Genomic DNA, 21,977 nt, shown 5'->3' with positions numbered 1-21,977 from the left:
GCATCTTGCGGTCTGCTCTCGAGCTGAACATGCTGGGACGGCCTGGCCTGAACAAGTTGGCAGTTGTTTGGAATCTTCTCCCTTATAGATGATCTTCCGGACAGTCGAATGATTGATTTCAAATTGTTTGGAGATCTTTTTAAATCCCTTCCCAGACTTGTAGGCATCTATAACCTTCTTTCTGAAGGCCTCAGAGTGCTCTTTTGCTCCAGGCATGGTGACGCCGCACACTTCAACAACAAAGAGCAAACCAAACTAAATGTCTGAGGTTAAAATGAGACAGGTTCCTCCAAGATCCTCTCTAACGATGTTCTAAACATTTGCACCTGAGCTGGTGCACCTGATTCTAATTTTAGGTATTTGAAGTAGTGATTAATGTAGGGGTGTGCTTACTTTTTCCACATGCGAAATTTGCATTTATGTTTATTTAAATTATACAATGGACTACAAAATGTAAATGTTTCATGATATTTGTTATATTATATCACCTTTATCTATCAATATTGTTGAAATGAAGATCAAATAGCTGTATGTTGAAATATGTTCCTCATAAGGAGGGAGAGATGGAACAACAAAACACAATGTCACACCCACGTCATGATGCGTCTCACATTCCAGACATTTGCACAACAAAAATAATAAAAACCAACAAACCACGGCATGGTGTGGAGCTTTGTCACCTCAGGTGAGTGGATGTAGATGGTGCGAGGAGATTCTTAATCCTAACTACTTCCTAAATGACTTTAACACACTTTACACTACCCGGGGTCTTTCCCTGCCAATCCATTGGCCAACTTACACTATGGGTTCTAAAAACCAATTCCCATTGACCAAACTGTGGTGCTTCTCAATTTGGGGTCTCACTCCCCTGATTCATCTCCCGGTGCCCTTGCACAATTTCCGGGCTGAGTCGTGTAGCTCTCCCAGCAGGTCTACCCACCTGTACACCTCCACCACTGTAGTTGCCACCCGAGCTTACCTAGCTCCTCACCCTAACCTATCTAATTGGGGAAGGCCCCTCCTGGCTCTGTCACCCCTCGGTGCCCTCTGGCACTGGGCTACCCGGGTCCGTCCTCCGGATCCTCGGGCCCCATCCACAACTCTACCGGCTCCCAGAGCCCACCTGCGGCCTCACCTGGCCAACATCCTCACAGTGGTGGAGTGCTCAACCATCTACACACACTAACAGGCGACACGCCCAGCCATTTCCACGACACTAATGCACCCGTTCAACCATCATTCTTCCACCACGCACCACAGATGCCAATATCCAACCACAATTTACCTATACCCTCTACCTAACACTTACACTACCCTCCCCGGGTATTCGTGATGGGGGTCCATGCTTCCCCCATTCACACCTTCGCACCATCCACTCCACTCCACAGTTTCCACCATACTCACTCCATGACCATCCATTCCATACTCCATATATTCCACACTCCATGTAATCCACACAACCATTCTCCATTCACCTGTAGTTGCACACCTGTGCAATCACCTGGTGCCACCTGCACCCTCCTTCCTTCCTGGACCATTTGGTCAACACAGCACACATCACCATCACTCACTCATACACTGCTCCATACACCTGTTCAGTTGCACACCTGTGCAATCTCAATCGTTCTTCACTCACTGCGCCATACACTTCCACGCTCAATACACTTACGATCCTCAAACACCATTGCCTCAGGCACCCAAATTCTCCCACGGTCACACACACATCTCTCCCCGAGCATTTCCCCGCAATTCCTCATTTGCTCGATATCAACACTCACTCATACACTTTTCACAATACACTTCTGAATACACCTCCAACACTCACACGGCATCATCTTATCTGACTACTCCCCTCTGGAACTTGCGCTTCCCAGTCGCCCCTTTAAACTATTGCACTCCCTCGTCATTATAATCCAAACTAATCTTCCTGCATCCCCACTACAGGTATCATTGTCACTACCTAACCTTACCGTTACCTATTGTCAATCTCTAGGTCCCTACACACTATATCCTAACCCTCCCGGGCTAGTTTTCACTGCCAAACCCCATAACTAGTGCTCCTTTGCCCCCGCCTGTGAGGGATGGCAGAGTTGCCATCCCACCACATCGGGCATCTCTCACTACAAATTTTGCTCACCAAATTCCAGCCAATTAAAAATTTGCCAATCACTACCAATCATCTGCCAATCATCAATCTGCCAATCCTTTGCCAATCATTAAATTTTGCTTTTCAATTTCGGGTCCAAAACACTATCATCATCACACGTCTACTCACTTGAGCCTCTCGGTGCGCCAATTTGTTTCCAAAGCCCAGCTTCGCACAGCCGAGCAATGAATGCGGGTTGTTTGGTGCCGGCGGTTGGCTGCGTCCGGCATTCGGTGCAGGGAAGGGGGCTTACCCGGGCCGGGATCCCACGCACCATCTCGGCACAGAGCCGTCCAATGGCCCGATCTCGCCCTGCCGGAACGCCGCAACAAAAGGGGGTCGCCATGATGACCCTTTCTACCGGGCCGCCCGCTCCGCTTAGTGGAGCACGGATGCGGCCGTTCAGAGCGAGGCCCGGCGTGGATCCCGCACGGCGGTTCTTTCGAAACCACCGCGGGTTCCCGCGGCACACGAAGCTGCCCGGCATGCACCGAGGGCCCGCTTCGGCTATAAGTTGCTCTAACCGCTAACCCAGTTAGCGTCGACGCTCCACTTGCATGCTTACACCCCGCAGCCCGTTCCTTGCTCACACATCCAGCCGTTCCCATGCTCCTAGTCATTGCACCTTCTCTGACACACCCAGGTACACTCATTCCGCTCGCAGACTTTGTCACACACCTGACCACCACACACCTTGGCACACACTCGTCATTCGCACACCTCACCAACACACCTCTCCGCGCCCCCTCCTCGGTCACATCCTCTGTGACAACCACAGGTGTGCTCTCCTCCGCACACCCAATCACGTGCCTCACTACCAACTCCAGCGTGCATTCCCATACACGCTCTACAATTCCAGGTGTGCATCCTTCCATTCCAGGTGTACATCCTCTCTCACCTGCCACAACCAACTCACGCTCCGTGTCACTCTTACTACTTTCACCACCACTCTCGGTCACGCATTCACCCTCACTCTTGACAGCGCACTCTTTCGTCATGCACCCGTCCGTTAGACACCTTTCTCGTGCATCCTCTTGTGCACACTCTCCCGTTACACCCTCCGTAACACTCAGCACAGGTGTGCATTCTCCCGTTACATCCCTTGTAACACTCCCCATCCCACGCTTCCATGTGCCCCCCGCACACGCACTACGACCAACTCACTCTCGACAGCACACTCACTCCTCGGCGCGCACTTTTTCCTCACACACGCCATAGTCGGACATTCTCGTACACCTCCTCTTTCGCACTCCATACCTGTCGCACACTTTACCAGCGGCCCCTCACGAACACCCGGGTCCAAACCAACCGCCAAGCTGACTGAATCTTCCCTCACACCATATACATTTCCGAATATATCGCCACTCACCTTGGCACCTCATCTCCGCACCTCCTTCGCCACCTGCACACTCTTTATTTGGTTTTTTTTGGTTTTTTTTTTTTTTTTTTTTTTGTATACAAGATCGAGGCTCGTGAAAGAGCGAACCTTAATCACACAGAAAGACAAACAGACACATAAAACAAATAACATCGGGAGCGGTAGACAAGATGGGGAGAGAGGGGGAAGGACACAAACACATCATTTGAGAGCAGGGACCGAGAGACATGGAGACATCGAGAGATCTGTGGGAGGGAGAGGGCTTTGGGGGGGAGGCATGTGAAGGGGAGGAGGCATGTGAAGGGGGGGAGGCATGTGAAGGGGGGGGGGGGGTGGGAGAGGTATAAACATATGGACACTGCCAGGATTTCCAGGAAATAAGTTGGAATTTCAAACAAGGTGGATCTGGGGTGAATTAGTGGGGGTAGAAAAGATCAAGGTTATGGATGGGGGAAGATAAGAGATGGTGGTGAACAGCTGTTTTAAAGACCTGGAGGGAGGAGAGGGATTGAAGGGAGTGTGGGAGTTTGTTCCACAGGCGGGAGAAAAGAGGAATGAAAGAGTGAAGGTGAGCAGAGAGCCGAGATTTCGGCAGTTTAACCATCAGAGGGTTGCTGGCAGATCTTGTGCGACCTGTAGGAATATTTGGGGGACAGAGCACAGAGAGAGCTGGGGGAGCAAGGCCAGAGAGGAGTCGGTAGAAGACAGAAAGACCACCTACCTGCCTGTGGTGAGTGAGTGAAAGGCCCTCAGAGATAGCTTCATCGCGGGAGATTCCAATGATTTTGAAAGCTTTGGATTCAACAGCGTGAAGCCGAGCCAGGTGTGAGGCAGGAGCACCAGCCCATAGGGGAGAACAGTATTCCATTGAGCTGCGGATGAAAGCCTTGTAAGTGGTGAGGAGCTCAGGTGTGCCGAGGAAGGACTTCGCACGACGGAGGATGCCCAGTCGGCGACTGGCTTTGGAGGCCAGCTTGGAAATGTGGTTTTCCCAAGAAAGATCATGGCAGATAGTGAGACCCAAAAGCTTGAGTGACAGAACTTCTTGGAGAGGATTGTTGAGAAAGTAGATGGGAGGGTTGTCCAGTCGATCTTTTCGGAGAGACATAGTAAGAGAGTGAGATTTGGCAGGATTGAAAGACATGTTCCACTTGTTTGACCAGTCTGTGATTTTGTCCAGGTCTTCAGAGAGTGAGGAGGCTGCAGACTGCCGATCTGAGGGAAGAGGAATGGAGCGGCAGAGAGTGGAGTCATCAGCAAAGAGATAGAGAGGATTTTCCAGAGAGTCAGAGAGATCATTGATAAAGACCAGAAAAAGCACAGGGCCCAGCACACTTCCTTGGGGAACTCCAGCCTGAACAGGAAGGGGAGATGAGAGAAATCCATTCAGGGCCACACGTTGACTACGACCAGAGAGGAAGTCCGCAAGCCATGCATGGAGATTTCCATGGATACCATAGGAGGAGAGTTTGGTGAGCAGAGCTGGGTGCCAGACCGTATCAAAGGCCCTTGATATGTCAAGGGAGACAGCTCTGATTTCCTGTTTGGCATTGAGGACCTCCATCCATTGTTGAGACAGCAGAAGCAGCATGTCCAGAGTAGAGTGACCTGGTCTGAAACCAAATTGATGATCAGAGATCAAGCCATTGGAGAAGAGGAAAGATTTCATATCCGAAGCAATGATGGATTCCATGACTTTGCTGATAATTGGGAGCAGGCTGATTGGTCTGTAGTTGCAAGGATCTGTTTTTGCACCTTTTTTGTGTAAAGCGGTAATGTTAGCTGATTTCCAGGATGCTGGCAGATGACCTTGAGCAAAAGATAGGGTGAAAAGAACAGAGAGAGGGTGAGATAGAGCGGCAGAGCAGGATTTTAAGACCCGTGGGCTGATGCCGTCTGGTCCAGTTGCAGAATCAGAGTCGAGGTTTGACAAAAACTCCTCCACCTTGTCAGGAGAGAAGGACACAGAGTCCAGGAGCAGTTGGGTTCGACTGGGAAAGGTGGGAACAGAGAGAGATGGGTTTGGGACTAAGGATTTCGAGGCGAACACAGAGTTGAGGCATTCGGCTTTGTCACGTGCGATGTCAACTGTGTGGCCATTTGAGGTAAGGGAGGGGATGGAGGGGGAACAAACACCAGAAACGGATTTGACCAGACGCCACCAGGATTTGGAGGAAGGAGACAGGTTTGAGAGTTCATTCTTGAGTGAGGAGAGATAGTGCTTCCTGGCACTCCTGAGGGTAGACACACACTTGTTCCGAGCTTGGTGGAAGGAACTGAGATTTCCTTCAGTTGGATTAGCCTTCCAAGAGGCAAAGGCAAGTTGTTTCAGGGCAACTGCCTCACCACAAGATTCAGTGTACCATGGACGGGAGGAAGGGTAAGACAATTGAAGGCGAGATGGGATAAATCTGTGCATGAGAGAGATCAGTTTGCTTTGGAAGAATTCCCAGGAAGAATTGATGTCAGAGGCAGTGGAGATGGGAGACCAATCCAGACGATTGATGGCTGCTTGAAGACCGTCCCAGTCGGCCTGAGTGAAATGCCAGACTCGTCGACGCTGAGGAGGCTCTCTGAGAATGGCCAGAGAGATGTCCACTTTGACAAGCACATGATCAGAAGAACCGATTGGAGCAGAAGAAGAGCAGCCGACATTAGCAGGGAAGTTTGTCATAACCAAGTCTAGAAGAGAAGATACTCCATTGGCTGAGATCCGGGTCCGGAAATTGACAGATTGTGTCAATCCCAGTGAGTCACAGAAGTCCTTTGCTGAGGTGCCATGACTAGTGAGAGAGGAACCCACACCCAACCAGGTGGCATGATGACAGTTGAAGTCACCACATATGAGGAAGAGAGAGTTGGGATGAGTGGATAGAAGTTGGTCCATGTTGTCAGACATTGAAATGTAGATGGAATCATCACTGTTTGGGGGACGGTACAGAACACATATGAACAAAAGGTGGGAGCGGAGAGGAAGCCGTAACCAGAGGTACTCCTGCGGGTGAGGAGGAAAGAGAGCAGTGCAAGGAGAGTGAGGAAGAGAGTTTTTGACAAAGATAGCCACCCCACCACCAGGCCGAGGCTCAGGTCTATCATACCGGAGGAGGGAGTAACCAGGAAGAGATATTAAGGAATCAGAGACATCTTGAAGGAGGAAAGTCTCTGTTAAGCAGATCAAGTCTGGATTGTCAGAAGCAACCTGTATGGAGAGATCAGTCAGGTTTGAGCGAAGGCCCCGGATGTTTGAGGTCCATACCGTTAATGAAGAGAGAGGGGGAGCATCGGGTACAGGACAGGGGAGGGGAGGAGTAGGGTAAGATGAAGGATGAGAGGGGGAGGTAGGGAGAGCAGTTGATAGTGTTTCAGATGTTGCAGAAGAGTTCCAAGAAAGGGAAGGATGAGGAGGATGAAAGGTTTGCTGGTGAAGGGATGCGGCACAGTGAGGGGTTGTTTGAGGGGGGGCAGAGGAAAGTAGAAGGTTTGGGGGGGTGGAGGTATGAGATAGAAGGGAGACGAAGTGGGGAGGAGGCAGCTTGGAGGAGGAGGGGGGAGGAGAGAGAATTGGAGAGGAATGGTATGGGGGGAGAATTGAATGGGAGGGATTGGGGGGGAGTTTTGAAGGGCAGGAGTGAGGGGGGAGTTTAGGAGGGGAGGGGCAAGGGGGGAGTTTTGGAGGGAAGGGGAAAGGGGGGAGATCAGGAGTGGAGGGGCAAGGGGGGGGGATTAGGAGGGGAGGGGCAAAGGGGAAGTTTAGGAGGGGAAGGGCAAGGGGGGAGTTCAGGAGTGGAGGGGCAAGGGGGGAGTTTAAGAGCGACACAAAGCACATCATCATCACATCATCACGATTTGAGCACCGACCTTGTACATATTCCATCACTTCCTCCTTTATCTCACTCTTAGTTTCCCTCCGTCTCTTCTTAATTTCACTCACCCCCTATTCCACTTCCTCTAACTTTTGCTTCACCTCTTTTATTTCCCGGTGCGTCTCCTCAATTTCGTCCTCTAATGCCACCTTGACCGTTTCTATGTGCGTCCTCACCTCCCGGTCCTTTGTCTCCATTGCCTCCGTCACCTCGTCCAACCTCGTTGTCAGTCCCTCACGTACCATCTGACATTCCCTCTTCGTCGCTATTAAGTCATTTTTGATTTCTTTTTGTGTCGCTTTCAACTCTCCTAGTACCGCAGTGTTCTTTTCCACCTGCTCCACCAGTTCTTTTTGTCCCACCGTTAGCTGTTCCACCTCCTGCATCAACTCCTCTATGCCCCCTTGTAACTTTGCCGTGCTATTTCTCACCTCTTTCTCCATACGCTTCTCACCTCGCTTTACCTCCTCGCGTACCCCCGAGACCTCCTCGCTCACACCTTGTCTTATTTCCTCCCCCATCTCCTCCATTTCTTTAGTAGATGCCGCCCTCATCTGTCCCAATTCATCCCTCTGAACATCCAGTTTACCTTCCAACCCGATTTTCACCTCCTCTATCTGGTTCCCCATCCGTTTAATTTCGTGGGCAGATTGCTCCCCCATTTCTCGCAATTTGCCTTCCATTGTGTTTTCTAACCCCATTAACCCATTCTTCATTCCTTCCATCTGGTTCTCCTGGGCAGCCATTCTATTTTCCAACCCCGTTAACCCATTCTTCACCTCTTTTATCCCGTTGTCTAACCCTTCAAATTTCTTGTCTAAACCCTCAAATATATTGTCTAAACCCTCAAATTTATTGTCTAAACCCTCAAATTTATTGTCTAAACCCTCAATTTTATTGTCTAATCCCTCAAATTTATTGTTTAACCCGCCTCTCAACTGTTCGCTGGTACCAATCACTTCGTCCCTCATTGCCTCTATCATTCTGCTTTCCATTTTCTCACTATCAGCCCTCCTTCTGTCTTCCATTTCTTTCATTTCCCTGCTTCTTTTTTCGTTGTCGCACTTCGACTCTGCCATATATTCGCTGAACCGTGCCATGAACTGCTGCATGTCAAACGGCTGCATGTTAAAGCCCACTGGTACAGCGGGCTCGGCTACCGCGCACTCCTGCGAGGCGCCATTTGGCGCCTCCACAACCACGTGTGTGAGGGCGCCATTTTGTGCGCCTGATACCTCCTCAACCACATTGCCATTGTTCTCCTCCTCCATTTCCCCCACATACATTTTCCCGGGCTCCTGGATCGATTCTACCCCCCCCCCCCCTTCTAACTCACCCACCTGCATCCGATCTCCTTGATTGTCCATGGCACGACTCAATTTGGGCTGATAATCAAAATTTCGGCCGCTCGTAATTTCGACCAAATTTTTTGATGTTATAAAAAATTTGGTTCGGTCCTCGAATCTCTCCCAGACACCAATTGTTACGGCCAATAGTACAATTGGTGTCCAAAATTTGGGCTAAATAAATTTAGTCCCAGGTTCGAATCCCAACTCCTGACTACCAATTGTTACGGATACGGATTACGGCTCTTCCCTCTTAGCAAGGGGTGGTTAGTCCCTTGTCTTGTTAAGCTGACCGTCTCCGCTCCTGGCACTTGTAACGCTATCCCGTGGGATGGAACGGATCAGGGTTATGGGTCCAGGGTTTATCCCGAATACCTTTATCCATCCCTCCACAGACTAGGGAGACAAGTACCACTCGAACCCCGGTTTGGATGGTCTAGTTGCTGAGCGGTTTTTAGCAACCCGAAGTTCGAGTCATTAACCTTCACTAAACCCGATCCTGAACGTTGGCCGAATCGTGCCACGTACACTCAATATTGAAACCACTAAAGCGACCGAACGAGAATGAAGAAGAAGAAGAAGAAGTACGGAGGAATAACAGGATTTATTAATTATTTACACAAGCCAAAGCAAAAAGAGCAGTCAAGGTTATATACAGGGAAATGGAAGGAGCAGGAGACACAGTGAAATCATTAGCTTACCTATACAAGCTTAATTAATACCCCAGGACAACGTGAAAGACAGACGAACGATCACACTTACACGGGGAATGCAGGCAGGAACGAATGGCTTGGAGATGGATGGCTTTGAGAGGCAAGGAAGGTTCAGTGGGGACTAGGCACGGTCGGGCCAGAAGGCACCTCCGTCAAGAAGCCGTGCCGCGGTCGTGCGAACTCCCGTGGTCCCAAACTGCGCGGGCGAAGTTCCTTTCTCGCCTGCTGCGTCGCGTGCTCCTTGCATTGCCTCGGTCCGTATTTCCTGCAGCGCGGCACGTATCATGGCGGCTTGGTCACACCTGCTCATCTCCAGCGCATCTCTCTTGTGGGGGCGTCTCCCGCGGGTTATATAAGCCCCACCCTTGAACCTTTGCGAACCTCCCCCAAGCATTCTCTCTCCGCCCTCTCAAGCCAAACCCCTCGTTCTGGGTTGGATGAGCGGAGCCGACTCACTCCTCCCCTCTATGACGAGGTGGAGACACGCCTTTCTTCTTCGTGGTTACCTCATGCGTAATGGAGTCCAATGCAGAAAAGTGGACGGGAGATGAAAATGCAGCAGCAAAGTGGCTAAAGGAGTCAATTGCAGCAAACCTGTGTCCACCCTCAGGAGAGCCAGGAAACAATATCTCTCCGTTCTCAAGCCTGAACTCTCTTATCTGTCTCCCTCTTCCAAATCCTAGTGGCATCTGGTCAAATCCGTTTCTGGTGTTTGTTCCCCCTCCACCCCCTCCCTTACCTCAAACGGCTACACAGCTGACTCCGCACGTGAAAAAGCTGAATGCCTCAACTCTGTGTTTGCCTCTAAATCTTGTGTCCCAAACCCATCCCTCTCTGTACCCACCATACCCAGTCGTACCCAGCTGCTCCTGGACTCCGTGTCCTTTCCTCCTGACAAGGTGGAAAAGTTTCTGTCAACCCTCGACTCTGATTCTGCAACTGGACCCGACGGCATCAGCCCACGGGTCCTAAAATCCTGCTCTGCCGCTCTATCTCACCCTCTCTCTGTTCTCTTCACCCTCTCTTTTGCTCAAGGTCAACTGTCATCTGCTTGGAAATCAGCCAACATCACCGCTTTGCACAAAAAAGGTGCAAAAACAGATCCTAGCAACTACAGACCAATCAGCCATCTCCCAATTATCAGCAAAGTCATGGAATCCATCATTGCTTCGGATATGAAATCTTTCCTCTTCTCCAATGGCTTGATCTCTGAGCATCAATTTGGTTTCAGACCAGGTCACTCTACTCTGGACATGCTGCTTCTGCTGTCTCAACAATGGATGGAGGTCCTCAATGCCAAACAGGAAATTAGAGCTGTCTCCCTCGGCATATGACGTGCCTTCGATACGGTCTGGCACCCCGCTCTGCTCACCAAACTCTCCTCCTTTGGTATCCATGGAAATCTCCACGCATGGCTGGCTGACTTCCTCTCTAGTCATCGTCAACATGTGGCCCTGAATGGGGTTCTCTCATCTCCTCTTCCTGTTCAGGCTGGAGTTCCCCAAGGCAGTGTTCTGGGCCCTGTGCTTTTTCTGGTCTTCATCATTGATCTCTCTGACTCTCTTGAAAATCCTCTCTATCTCTTTGCTGATGACTCCACTCTCTGCCGCTCCATTGCTCTTCCCTCAGATCGGCAGTCTGCAGCCTCCTCACTCTCTGAAGACTTGGACAAAATCCCCCTGCGCCGGGGCCGCCCCCCGGCGGGCGGACCCCCGGCACTGCCCAGCACCACCGGCATGCCGCCCCCCGGTCCGGCACCCATCCCGGGTACAGCCGGGGGCATCCCAGCTGGCATCCCTGCACCCCGGACGCCGCCGGTCGCCAGAGGGCGCTTCGGCCGGGTCATCCATTTGCTCCGCAAACTGGCCCTCCAGGTGCGCGGGAATTCTGGGGTGGCACGTGTGGCGGACACGAAAGCCCACTGGCGTGGTGACATCATTCCGCGCACCAAGTGGGCGGCGGCCACGCCCGAGGGGTAGGCGTGGCCTCAGGATATACACCGGGCGCGCAGCCCGGAGCACGCCAGTGCTACAGTGACCTCTTGTGAATAAAGACTCTTTTGTTTAACCGCGTTGTCCGCTTCCTCCTTGGTAGCAAGTAAGCGCGCCTAGCACCGCGCTTTAATATACTGCATACCACGATATTTCAAAAAGTTGTGAATGGGTTATGACAAAACTTGGTGAATGAGTTGGTTGGGTGACAATAACAAGCTGATTCGACTTTGGTTCAGGTCTGGATCCAGATCCGGTCTTTCAGTGGATACAAAACATTAACTGTGCAGCCTGGTGGAGGTATGTGCTATACCAGGTGCCGTTCTAGTTAATTTTGTTATGATAAAGAAACATTATGGACCAGAAATACAAGACAAACATAATTTAAATCCTTTTTCATAAATTGTAAAATTCATAACATGAAATCCACAAAGTTGTAATCTAGGATTGTAGGTGGATCGGCCCGTGAGGGAGAGAAATCTTGTTTTGTGCAGAAAACAAACATTTTACAGGTGAATGAGGTCATTAGTTGAGATTGTGAAGAATCAGGACATGAACTTGGTGTTTCTGCAAAATTTAACATCCAAGTCGATGTTACTGATCATTCATTCATTGTTTTATTCTTCTCATGAATTGTAATTGTAAAAGTTTGTAAAAGTGGAGAATCTTTGTGTAAAAGTTGTTAAAATGAATTCTGTACCAGTGAAGTGTTTACGCAACATCACAAACGATGCAGAAACCTTTGGTTAATATTTCCAGGTGTTGTACATGAAACACACACACTGATTACACAGTGATGCGTCACGTGGAAACACGTCAGGTGAATGAGTTGTTCTCACTTCCATCTTCAAATAATTTATTTATTGTTATGATAAAAACAACTGATCAATGAACATTATGAAAGGCTGGACAAAATAATTCAGTCATTTCCATTTTGGATCGATCAACCATAAAAAATAAAATGGGACCGCGGGTCCTGAAGCTCACCTGGATCAGGAGTAACAGTCACTCTCTCAGACTATGATATTTTAAATGCTGTGAACAACCTTTGGTGCATCATGGGTGATGAAGGTTGTGATCAAGTTTTTCTAAATTGTGTGTGTAGTTTCGGAGAAGAGATCAAATACCTATTTTGTGGGGTCAAAACCCCCGTAGTTCCCCTTATTGAGCGCAGATTTTGATCTGATTAATTCACCTTCATTCGGCATCAGATATGAAGCTCATGTCAAAACTTAGTGTTTGGTTCAAGCGATAATGACTGAAGTGTTTTCATACTCAATCCCTCCCTCATTCCCTTCCTCACTCCCTCCCTCCCTCACTCACTCACTTACCTATGGACAATGCTCGATCGCATAAGTTCACCGCACTAAATTCCAGGTGAGCTAAAAAATACTGAGTTGGTAAAGGGAATTTTTTAATCTATAATTTTTTCACAGGTGCACTGACCTCTCACGGAGCGAACAACAGATTAATTTCACCAAGAACGATCTCACATCAACATAAATCATTCACATGTTCCTAAAATCATTCACATGCATATTGAATCATTCACATGTAACTTGAATAATTAAATCGCATGTTGCTTCAATCATTGACATGTACCTGGAATAATTCACATGTTCCTTGAATCAATTACATGCACATTGAATCATTCACATGTACCTTGAATAATTCGCATGTTTCTTGAATCATTCACATGTTTCTTGAATCATTCACTTGTTCCTGGAATGATGTGAAGTTTAATTCCAGTGAAGAAGGAAAGATTCATTCTATCTTGTGGAGAAAACGAATTGGCGATCACTCCATTTTACTACATTAGAGGGAAGTGCAAGAACAATGTTGTGAAATTTCCTTCATTCATCAATTAAAATTATGTTTTATTTTCATACAAAATGGAGGTTCCATGTCTCTTCCCCCATGTTTGTTGTGTTTAGATTTTTCGTTGAAAGATAAAATAAATCTTCATAAACAAAAAAACAAGTGAATTTAACATGTTGTACTTTTTGTTAATCTTTAATCATTTCCACAGAAGGACCGGTGAAGCATCCGGTGATGGTTGATCTGGATCAGAACAACTTAAGAAAACTTTGTAAGTGAAGGGAAACGGGGAGGGGTTCTTCTTCTTCCCTCCATATACAGATTATTTAAAATTCCAGATTTTCTCCTTTTCATTCTTTCCTTTTTCTTCTGTGTTATTTCCCTATTCATATTTTCCTTCACTCTATTCCACTTAGTTATTTTCCAACTCTATTTTCCCTCTTGTCAAATGTCACAAGACCCAAAGTTTGTTTAATTGAACGATGTCCAACCAGGAGGAGGGGATAGTCCAAACTTGTGTTTGCTGATTAAAGGCCTTTCTTAATCCCCATCCTGTCCTCCCTCCTCTCTCTCATCCCCCATCCCCTTCCCTCTCTCTCCCCCTTCCTTTATTTCTCCCTCCCTCCCTCTCTCCCCCCCCTCTTTCTCCCCCACAGCCCCATCCCCTCTCTCTTCCACACTGCCCCATCCCCCTCTCTCTCTTCCCCACTACCCCATCCCCTCTCTCTCTTCCCCACTACCCTATCCCCCTCTCTCTCCCCCACTGCCCCATCCCCCTCTCTCTCTTCCCCACTACCCTATCCACCTCTCTCTCTTCCCCACTACCCTATCCCCCTCTCTCTCCCCCACTACCCCATCCCCCTCTCTCTCTTCCCCACTACCCTATCCCCCTCTCTCTCCCCCACTACCCCCATCCCCCCTCTCTCTCCCCCACTACCCCATCCCCCTATCTCCTCCCCTCTATCTTCACCATGACCCCATCCCCCTCTCTCTCTCCCCCCTCTTTCTCCCCCACAGCCCCATCCACCTCTCTCTCTTCCCCACTTCCCCATCCCCTCTCTCTCTTCCACACTGCCCCATCCCCCTCTCTCTCTCTTCCCCACTACCCTATCCCCTCTCTCTCTTCCCCACTTCCCCATCCCCTCTCTCTTCCCCACTACCCCATCCCCCTCTCTCCTCCCCTCTATCTTCGCCATGACCACATCCCCCTCTCTCCCCCCCCCTTTCTCCCCCACAGCCCCATCCCCTCTCTCTTCCACACTGCCCCATCCCCCTCTCTCTCTTCCCCACTACCCTATCCCCTCTCTCTCTTCCCCACTTCCCCATCCCCTCTCTCTCTTCCCCACTACCCCATCCCCCATCCCCCCATCCCCCTCTCTCACTTCCCCACGACCCCATCCCCTCTCTCTCTTCCCCACGAGCCCATCCTCCTCTCTCTCTCTTCCCACTACCCCATCCCCCCCTCTCTTTCTCTTCCCCACTACCCCACCCCCCTCTCTCTCTCTCTTCCCGACTACCCCACCCCCCTCTCTCTCGCTTCCGCCACTACCCCACCCCCCCCTCTCTCTCTCTCTTCCCACTACCCCATCCCCCCCTCTCTCCCTCTTCCCCCACTACCCCACCCCCCGTCTCTCTCTCTCTTCCCCACTACCCCACCCCCTCTCTCTCTTCCCCACTACCCCCATCCCCCTCTCTCTCTCTTCCCAACAACCCCATCCTCCTCTCTCTCTTCACAACGACCCCATCCTCCTCTCTCTCTTCCCCACTACCCCATCCCCTCTCTCTCTCTCTCTTTCCCACTACCCCATCCCCCCCTCTCTCTCTTCCCCACAACCCCATCCTCCTCTCTCTCTTCCCCACTACACCCATCCCCCTCTCTCTCTTCACAACTACCCCCATCCTCCTCTCTCTCTTCCCAACTACCCCATCCCACTCTCTCTCTTCCCCACTACCCCATCCCCTCTCTCTCTCTTCCCCACTACCCCCATCCCCCCCTCTCTCTCTTCCCAACTACCCCACCCCCCTCTCTCTCTTCCCCACTACCCCATCCCCCTCTCTCTCTTCCCACACTACCCCACCCCCCCTCTCTCCCTTCCCCATGACCCCATCCCCCCCTCTCTCTCTTCCCCACGACCCCATCCCCCCCTCTCTCTCTTCCCCACTACCCCATTCCCCTCTCTCTCTTCCCCACAACCCCATCCCCCCCCTCTCTCTCTTCCCCACTACCCCATCCCCCCTCTCTCTCTTCCCCACTACCCCATCCCCCCCTCTCTCTCTTCCCCACGACCCCATCCCCCCTCTCCCTCTTCACCACTACCCCATCCCCCACTCTCTCTCTTCCCCACTACCCCATCCCCCCCTCTCTCGCTTCCCCACTACCCCATTCCCCTCTCTCTCTTCCCCACTACCCCATCCCCCCCTCTCTCTCTTCCCACTACCCCATCCCCCTCTCTCTCTTCCCCACTACCCCATCCCCCCTCTCCTTCCCCACTACCCCCATCCCCCCTCTCTCTCTTCCCCACTACGCCATCCCCCCCTCTCTCTCTCTTCCCCACTACCCCATCCCCCCTCTCTCTTCCCCACTACGCCATCCCCCCTCTCTCTCTTCCCCACTACCCCATTCCCCCCTCTCTCTTCCTCACTACCCCATCCCCCCCTCTCTCGCTTCCCCAATACCCCCATCCCCCCCTCTCTCTCTTCCCACTACCCCATCCCCCCTCTCTCTCTTCCCCACTACGCCATCCCCCCTCTCTCTCTTCCCCACTACCCCATCCCCCCTCTCTCTCTTCCCCACTACCCCATCCCCCCTCTCTCTCTTCCCCACTACCCCCATCCTCCCCTCTCTCTCTTCCCACTACCACCATCCCCCCCTCTCCCTTCCCCACTACCCCATCCCCCCCTCTCTCACTTCCCCACTACCCCATCCCCTCCTCTCTCTCTCTTCCCCACTACCCCATTCCCCCCTCTCTCTTCCTCACTACCCCATCCCCCCCTCTCTCTCTTCCCCACTACCCCATCCCCCCCTCTCTCTCTTCCCACTACCCCATCCCCCCTCTCTCTCTTCCCCACTACCCATCCCCCCCTCTCTCTCTTCCCCACTACCCCATCCCCCCCTCTCTCTCTTCCCCACTACCCCATTCCCCTCTCTCTCTTCCCCACTACCCCATCCCCCCTCTCTCTCTTCCCCACTACCCCATCCCCCTCTCTCCTCCCCTCTATCTTCGCCATGACCACATCCCCCTCTCTCCCCCCCTCTTTCTCCCCCACAGCCCCATCCCCTCTCTCTTCCACACTGCCCCATCCCCCTCTCTCTCTTCCCCACTACCCTATCCCCTCTCTCTCTTCCCCACTTCCCCATCCCCTCTCTCTCTCGTTCCCCACTACCCCATCCCCCATCCCCCCATCCCCCTCTCTCGCTTCCCCACTACCCCATCCCCTCTCTCTCTTCCCCACGAGCCCATCCTCCTCTCTCTCTCTTCCCACTACCCCCATCCCCCCCTCTCTCTCTCTTCCCCACTACCCCACCCCCCTCTCTCTCTCTCTTCCCCACTACCCCACCCCCCTCTCTCTCGCTTCCCCACTACCCCACCCCCCCTCTCTCTCTCTCTTCCCACTACCCCCATCCCCCCCTCTCTCTCTCTCTTCCCACTACCCCACCCCCGGTCTCTCTCTCTCTTCCCCACTACCCCACCCCCTCTCTCTCTTCCCCACTACCCCCATCCCCCTCTCTCTCTCTTCCCAACTACCCCATCCTCCTCTCTCTCTTCCCAACGACCCCATCCTCCTCTCTCTCTTCCCCACTACCCCATCCCCTCTCTCTCTCTCTTTCCCACTACCCCATCCCCCCCTCTCTCTCTTCCCCACAACCCCATCCTCCTCTCTCTCTTCCACACTACACCCATCCCCCTCTCTCTCTTCCCAACTACCCCATCCTCCTCTCTCTCTTCCCAACTACCCCATCCCCCTCTCTCTCTTCCCCACTACCCCATCCCCTCTCTCTCTCTCCCCACTACCCCCATCCCCCTCTCTCTCTTCCCAACTACCCCACCCCCCCCTCTCTCTCTTCCCCACTACCCCATCCCCTCTCTCTCACTTCCCCACTACCCCCATCCCCCTCTCTCTCTTCCCAACTACCCCACCCCCACCCCTCTCTCTCTTCCCCACTACCCCAGCCCCCCCCTCTCTCTCTCTCCCCACGACCCCATCCCCCCCTCTCTCCTCTTCCCCACTACCCCATTCCCCTCTCTCTCTTCCCCAACAACCCCATCCCCCCCTCTCTCTCTTCCCCACTACCCCATCCCCCCTCTCTCTCTTCCCCACTACCCCATCCCCCCCTCTCTCTCTTCCCCACTACCCCATCCCCCCTCTCCCTCTTCACCACTACCCCATCCCCCACTCTCTCTCTCTTCCCCACTACCCCATCCCCCCCCTCTCTCTCTTCCCCACTACCCCATTCCCCTCTCTCTCTTCCCCACTACCCCATTCCCCTCTCTCTCTTCCCCACTACCCCATCCCCCCTCTCTCTCTTCCCCACTACCCCATCCCCCCCTCTCTCTCTTCCCCACTACCCCATCCCCCCTCTCCCTCTTCACCACTACCCCATCCCCCACTCTCTCTCTTCCCCACTACCCCATCCCCCCCTCTCTCTCTTCCCCACTACCCCATTCCCCCTCTCTCTCTCCCCACTACCCCAGTCCCCTCTCTATCTTCCCACTACCCCATCCCCCCTCTCTCTCTTCCCACTACCCCATCCCCCCCTCTCTCTCTTCCCCACTACCCCATCCCCCCTCTCCCTCTTCACCACTACCCCATCCCCCACTCTCCCTCTTCACCACTACCCCATCCCCCACTCTCTCTCTTCCCCACTACCCCATCCCCCCCTCTCTCTCTTCCCCACTACCCCATTCCCCTCTCTCTCTTCCCCACTACCCCATTCCCCTCTCTCGCTTCCCCACTACCCCATCCCCCCTCTCTCTCTTCCCCACTACCCCATTCCCCCTCTCTCTCTTCCCCACTACCCCATCCCCCCTCTCTCTCTTCCCCACTACCCCATCCCCCCCTCTCTCTCTTCCACACTACCCCATCCCCCACTCTCTCTCTTCCCCACTACCCCATCCCCCCCCTCTCTCTCTTCCCCACTACCCCATTCCCCTCTCTCTCTTCCCCACTACCCCATTCCCCTCTCTCTCTTCCCCACTACCCCCATCCCCCCCCTCTCTCTCTTCCCCACTAACCCATCCCCCCTCTCTCTCTTCCCCACTATCCCATCCCCCCCTCTCCCTTCCCCACTACCCCAGTCCCCCTCTCTCGCTTCCCCACTACGCCATCCCCCCCTCTCTCTCTCTTCCCCACACGACCCCATCCCCCCTCTCTCTCTTCCCCACTACGCCATCCCCCCTCTCTCTCTTCCCCACTACCCCATTCCCCCCTCTCTCTTCCTCACTACCCCATCCCCCCCTCTCTCTCTTCCCCAATACCCCCATCCCCCCCCCTCTCTCTCTTCCCCACTACCCCATCCCCCCCTCTCTCTCTTCCCCACTACACCAGCCCCCCTCTCTCTCTTCCCCACTACCCCATCCCCCCTCTCTCCCTTCCCCACTACCCCATCCCCCCTCTCTCTCTTCCCCACTACCCCCATCCCCCCCCCCCTCTCTCTCTTCCCACTACCCCATCCCCACCTCTCCCTTCCCCACTACCCCATCCCCCCTCTCTCACTTCCCCACTACCCCATCCCCTCCTCTCTCTCTCTTCCCCACTACCCCATTCCCCCCTCTCTCTTCCTCACTACCCCATCCCCCCCCTCTCTCTCTTCCCCACTACCCCATCCCCCCCTCTCTCTCTTCCCCACTACCCCATCCCCCCTCTCTCTCTTCCCCACTACCCCATCCCCCCTCTCTCTCTTCCCCACTACCCCATCCCCCCCTCTCTCTCTTCCCCACTACCCCATTCCCCTCTCTCTCTTCCCCACTACCCCATCCCCCCTCTCTCTCTTCCCCACTACCCCCATTCCCCTCTCTCTCTCTTCCCCACTACCCCCATCCCCCTCTCTCGCTCCCAACTACCCCATCCTCCTCTCTCTCTTCCCAACTACCCCATCCTCCTCTCTCTCTTCCCAACTACCCCCATCCCCCCCTCTCTCTCTTCCCAACTACCCCATCCCCCCCTCTCTCTCTTCCCAACTACCCCCATCCTCCTCTCTCTCTTCCAACTACCCCATCCTCCTCTCTCTCTTCCCCACTACCCCATCCCCTCTCTCTCTCTTCCCCACTACCCCCATCCCCCTCTCTCTCTTCCCAACTACCCCACCCCCCGTCTCTCTCTTCCCCACTACCCCATTCCCCTCTTTCTCTCTTCCCCACTAACCCATCCCCCCCTCTCTCTCTTCCCCACTACCCCATCCCCCCCTCTCTCTCTTCCCCACTATCCCATCCCCCCCTCTCTCTTCCCCACTACCCCATTCCCCTCTCTCTCTTCCCCACTACCCCATCCCCCCCTCTCTCGCTTCCCCACTACCCTATTCCCCTCTCTCTCTCTTCCCCACTACCCCCATCCCCCTCTCTCCCTTCCCAACTACCCCATCCTCCTCTCTCTCTTCCAACTACCCCATCCTCCTCTCTCTCTTCCCAACTACCCCTATCCCCCCATCCCCCCCTCTCTCTTTTCCCAACTACCCCATCCTCCTCTCTCTCTTCCCAACTACCCCATCCTCCTCTCTCTCTTCCCCACTACCCCATCCCCTCTCTCTCTCTTCCCCACTACCCCCATCCCCCTCTCTCTCTTCCCAACAACCCCACCCCCCGTCTCTCTCTTCCCCACTACCCCCATCCCCCTCTCTCTCTTCCCAACTACCCCACCCCCCCCTCTCTCTCTTCCCCACTACCCCATCCCCTCTCTCTCACTTCCCCACTACCCCCCATCCCCCTCTCTCTCTTCCCAACTACCCCACCCCCCCTCTCTCTCTTCCCCACTACCCCAGCCCCCCCTCTCTCTCTTCCCCACGACCCCATCCCCCCCTCTCTCTCTTCCCCACTACCCCATTTCCCCTCTCTCTCTTCCCACAACCCCATCCCCCCCTCTCTCTCTTCCCCACTACCCCATCCCCCCTCTCTCTCTTCCCCACTACCCCATCCCCCCCTCTCTCTCTTCCCCACTACCCCATCCCCCCTCTCCCTCTTCACCACTACCCCATCCCCCACTCTCTCTCTCTTCCCCACTACCCCATCCCCCCCCTCTCTCTCTTCCCCACTACCCCATTCCCCTCTCTCTCTTCCCCACTTACCCCATTCCCCTCTCTCTCTTTCCCCACTACCCCATCCCCCCCTCTCTCTCTTCCCCACTACCCCATCCCCCCCTCTCTCTCTTCCCCACTACCCCATCCCCCCTCTCCCTCTTCACCACTACCCCATCCCCCACTCTCTCTCTTCCCCACTACCCCATCCCCCCCTCTCTCTCTTCCCCACTACCCCATTCCCCTCTCTCTCTTCCCCACTACCCCAGTCCCCTCTCTATCTTCCCCACTACCCCATCCCCCCTCTCTCTCTTCCCCACTACCCCATCCCCCCCTCTCTCTCTTCCCCACTACCCCATCCCCCCTCTCCCTCTCACCACTACCCATCCCCCACTCTCCCTCTTCACCACTACCCCATCCCCCACTCTCTCTCTTCCCCACTACCTCCATCCCCCCCTCTCTCTCTTCCCCACTACCCCATTCCCCTCTCTCTCTTCCCCACTACCCCATTCCCCTCTCTCGCTTCCCCACTACCCCATCCCCCCTCTCTCTCTTCCCCACTACCCCATTCCCCTCTCTCTCTTCCCCACTACCCCATCCCCCCTCTCTCTCTTCCCCACTACCCCATCCCCCCCTCTCTCTCTTCCCCACTACCCCATCCCCCACTCTCTCTCTTCCCCACTACCCCATCCCCCCCTCTCTCTCTTCCCCACTACCCCATTCCCCTCTCTCTCTTCCCCACTACCCCATTCCCCCTCTCTCTCTTCCCCACTACCCCATCCCCCCCTCTCTCTCTTCCCCACTAACCCATCCCCCCTCTCTCTCTTCCCCACTATCCCATCCCCCCCTCTCCCTTCCCCACTACCCCATCCCCCTCTCTCCGCTTCCCCACTACGCCATCCCCCCCTCTCTCTCTCTTCCCCACGACCCCATCCCCCCTCTCTCTCTTCCCCACTACGCCATCCCCCCTCTCTCTCTTCCCCACTACCCCATTCCCCCCTCTCTCTTCCTCACTACCCCATCCCCCCCTCTCTCTCTTCCCCAATACCCCATCCCCCCCCTCTCTCTCTTCCCCACTACCCCCATCCCCCCTCTCTCTCTTCCCCACTACACCAGCCCCCCTCTCTCTCTTCCCACTACCCCATCCCCCCTCTCTCCCTTCCCCACTACCCCATCCCCCCTCTCTCTCTTCCCCACTACCCCCATCCCCCCCCCTCTCTCTCTTCCCCACTACCCCATCCCCCACCTCTCCCTTCCCCACTACCCCATCCCCCCTCTCTCACTTCCCCACTACCCCATCCCCTCCTCTCTCTCTCTTCCCCACTACCCCATTCCCCCCTCTCTCTCTCACTACCCATCCCCCCTCTCTCTCTTCCCCACTACCCCCATCCCCCCCTCTCTCTCTTCCCCACTACCCCATCCCCCCTCTCTCTCTTCCCCACTACCCCATCCCCCCTCTCTCTCTTCCCCACTACCCCATCCCCCCCTCTCTCT

At 53.8% G+C, this 21,977-nt stretch overlaps 1 protein-coding gene across 2 annotated transcripts in view; it reads left to right on the top strand.

The window, feature by feature from the left end:
- LOC144888226 (butyrophilin subfamily 2 member A2-like) overlaps positions 1 to 21,977 on the top strand; it is a 123,319-nt gene that overhangs the window by 14,223 nt on the left and 87,119 nt on the right. For both annotated transcript variants that reach the window (XR_013622104.1, XM_078771047.1), the window contains one exon: positions 13,467 to 13,526. Coding sequence is in view for 1 of the 2 variants with exons in the window: in XM_078771047.1 (XP_078627173.1) it covers positions 13,467 to 13,526 (60 nt within the window). In the remaining variant the exon portion in view is untranslated. The remainder of the gene's footprint in view (positions 1 to 13,466; positions 13,527 to 21,977) is intronic.

Source organism: Myxine glutinosa, chromosome 1 (genome assembly GCF_964187855.1).
Source record: "Myxine glutinosa chromosome 1, kmMyxGlut1.1, whole genome shotgun sequence".
Taxonomy (NCBI): Eukaryota; Metazoa; Chordata; class Myxini; order Myxiniformes; family Myxinidae; genus Myxine; species Myxine glutinosa.
Note: the sequence above shows the minus strand (reverse complement) of the source record. Positions and strands in the feature narration are given on the sequence as shown.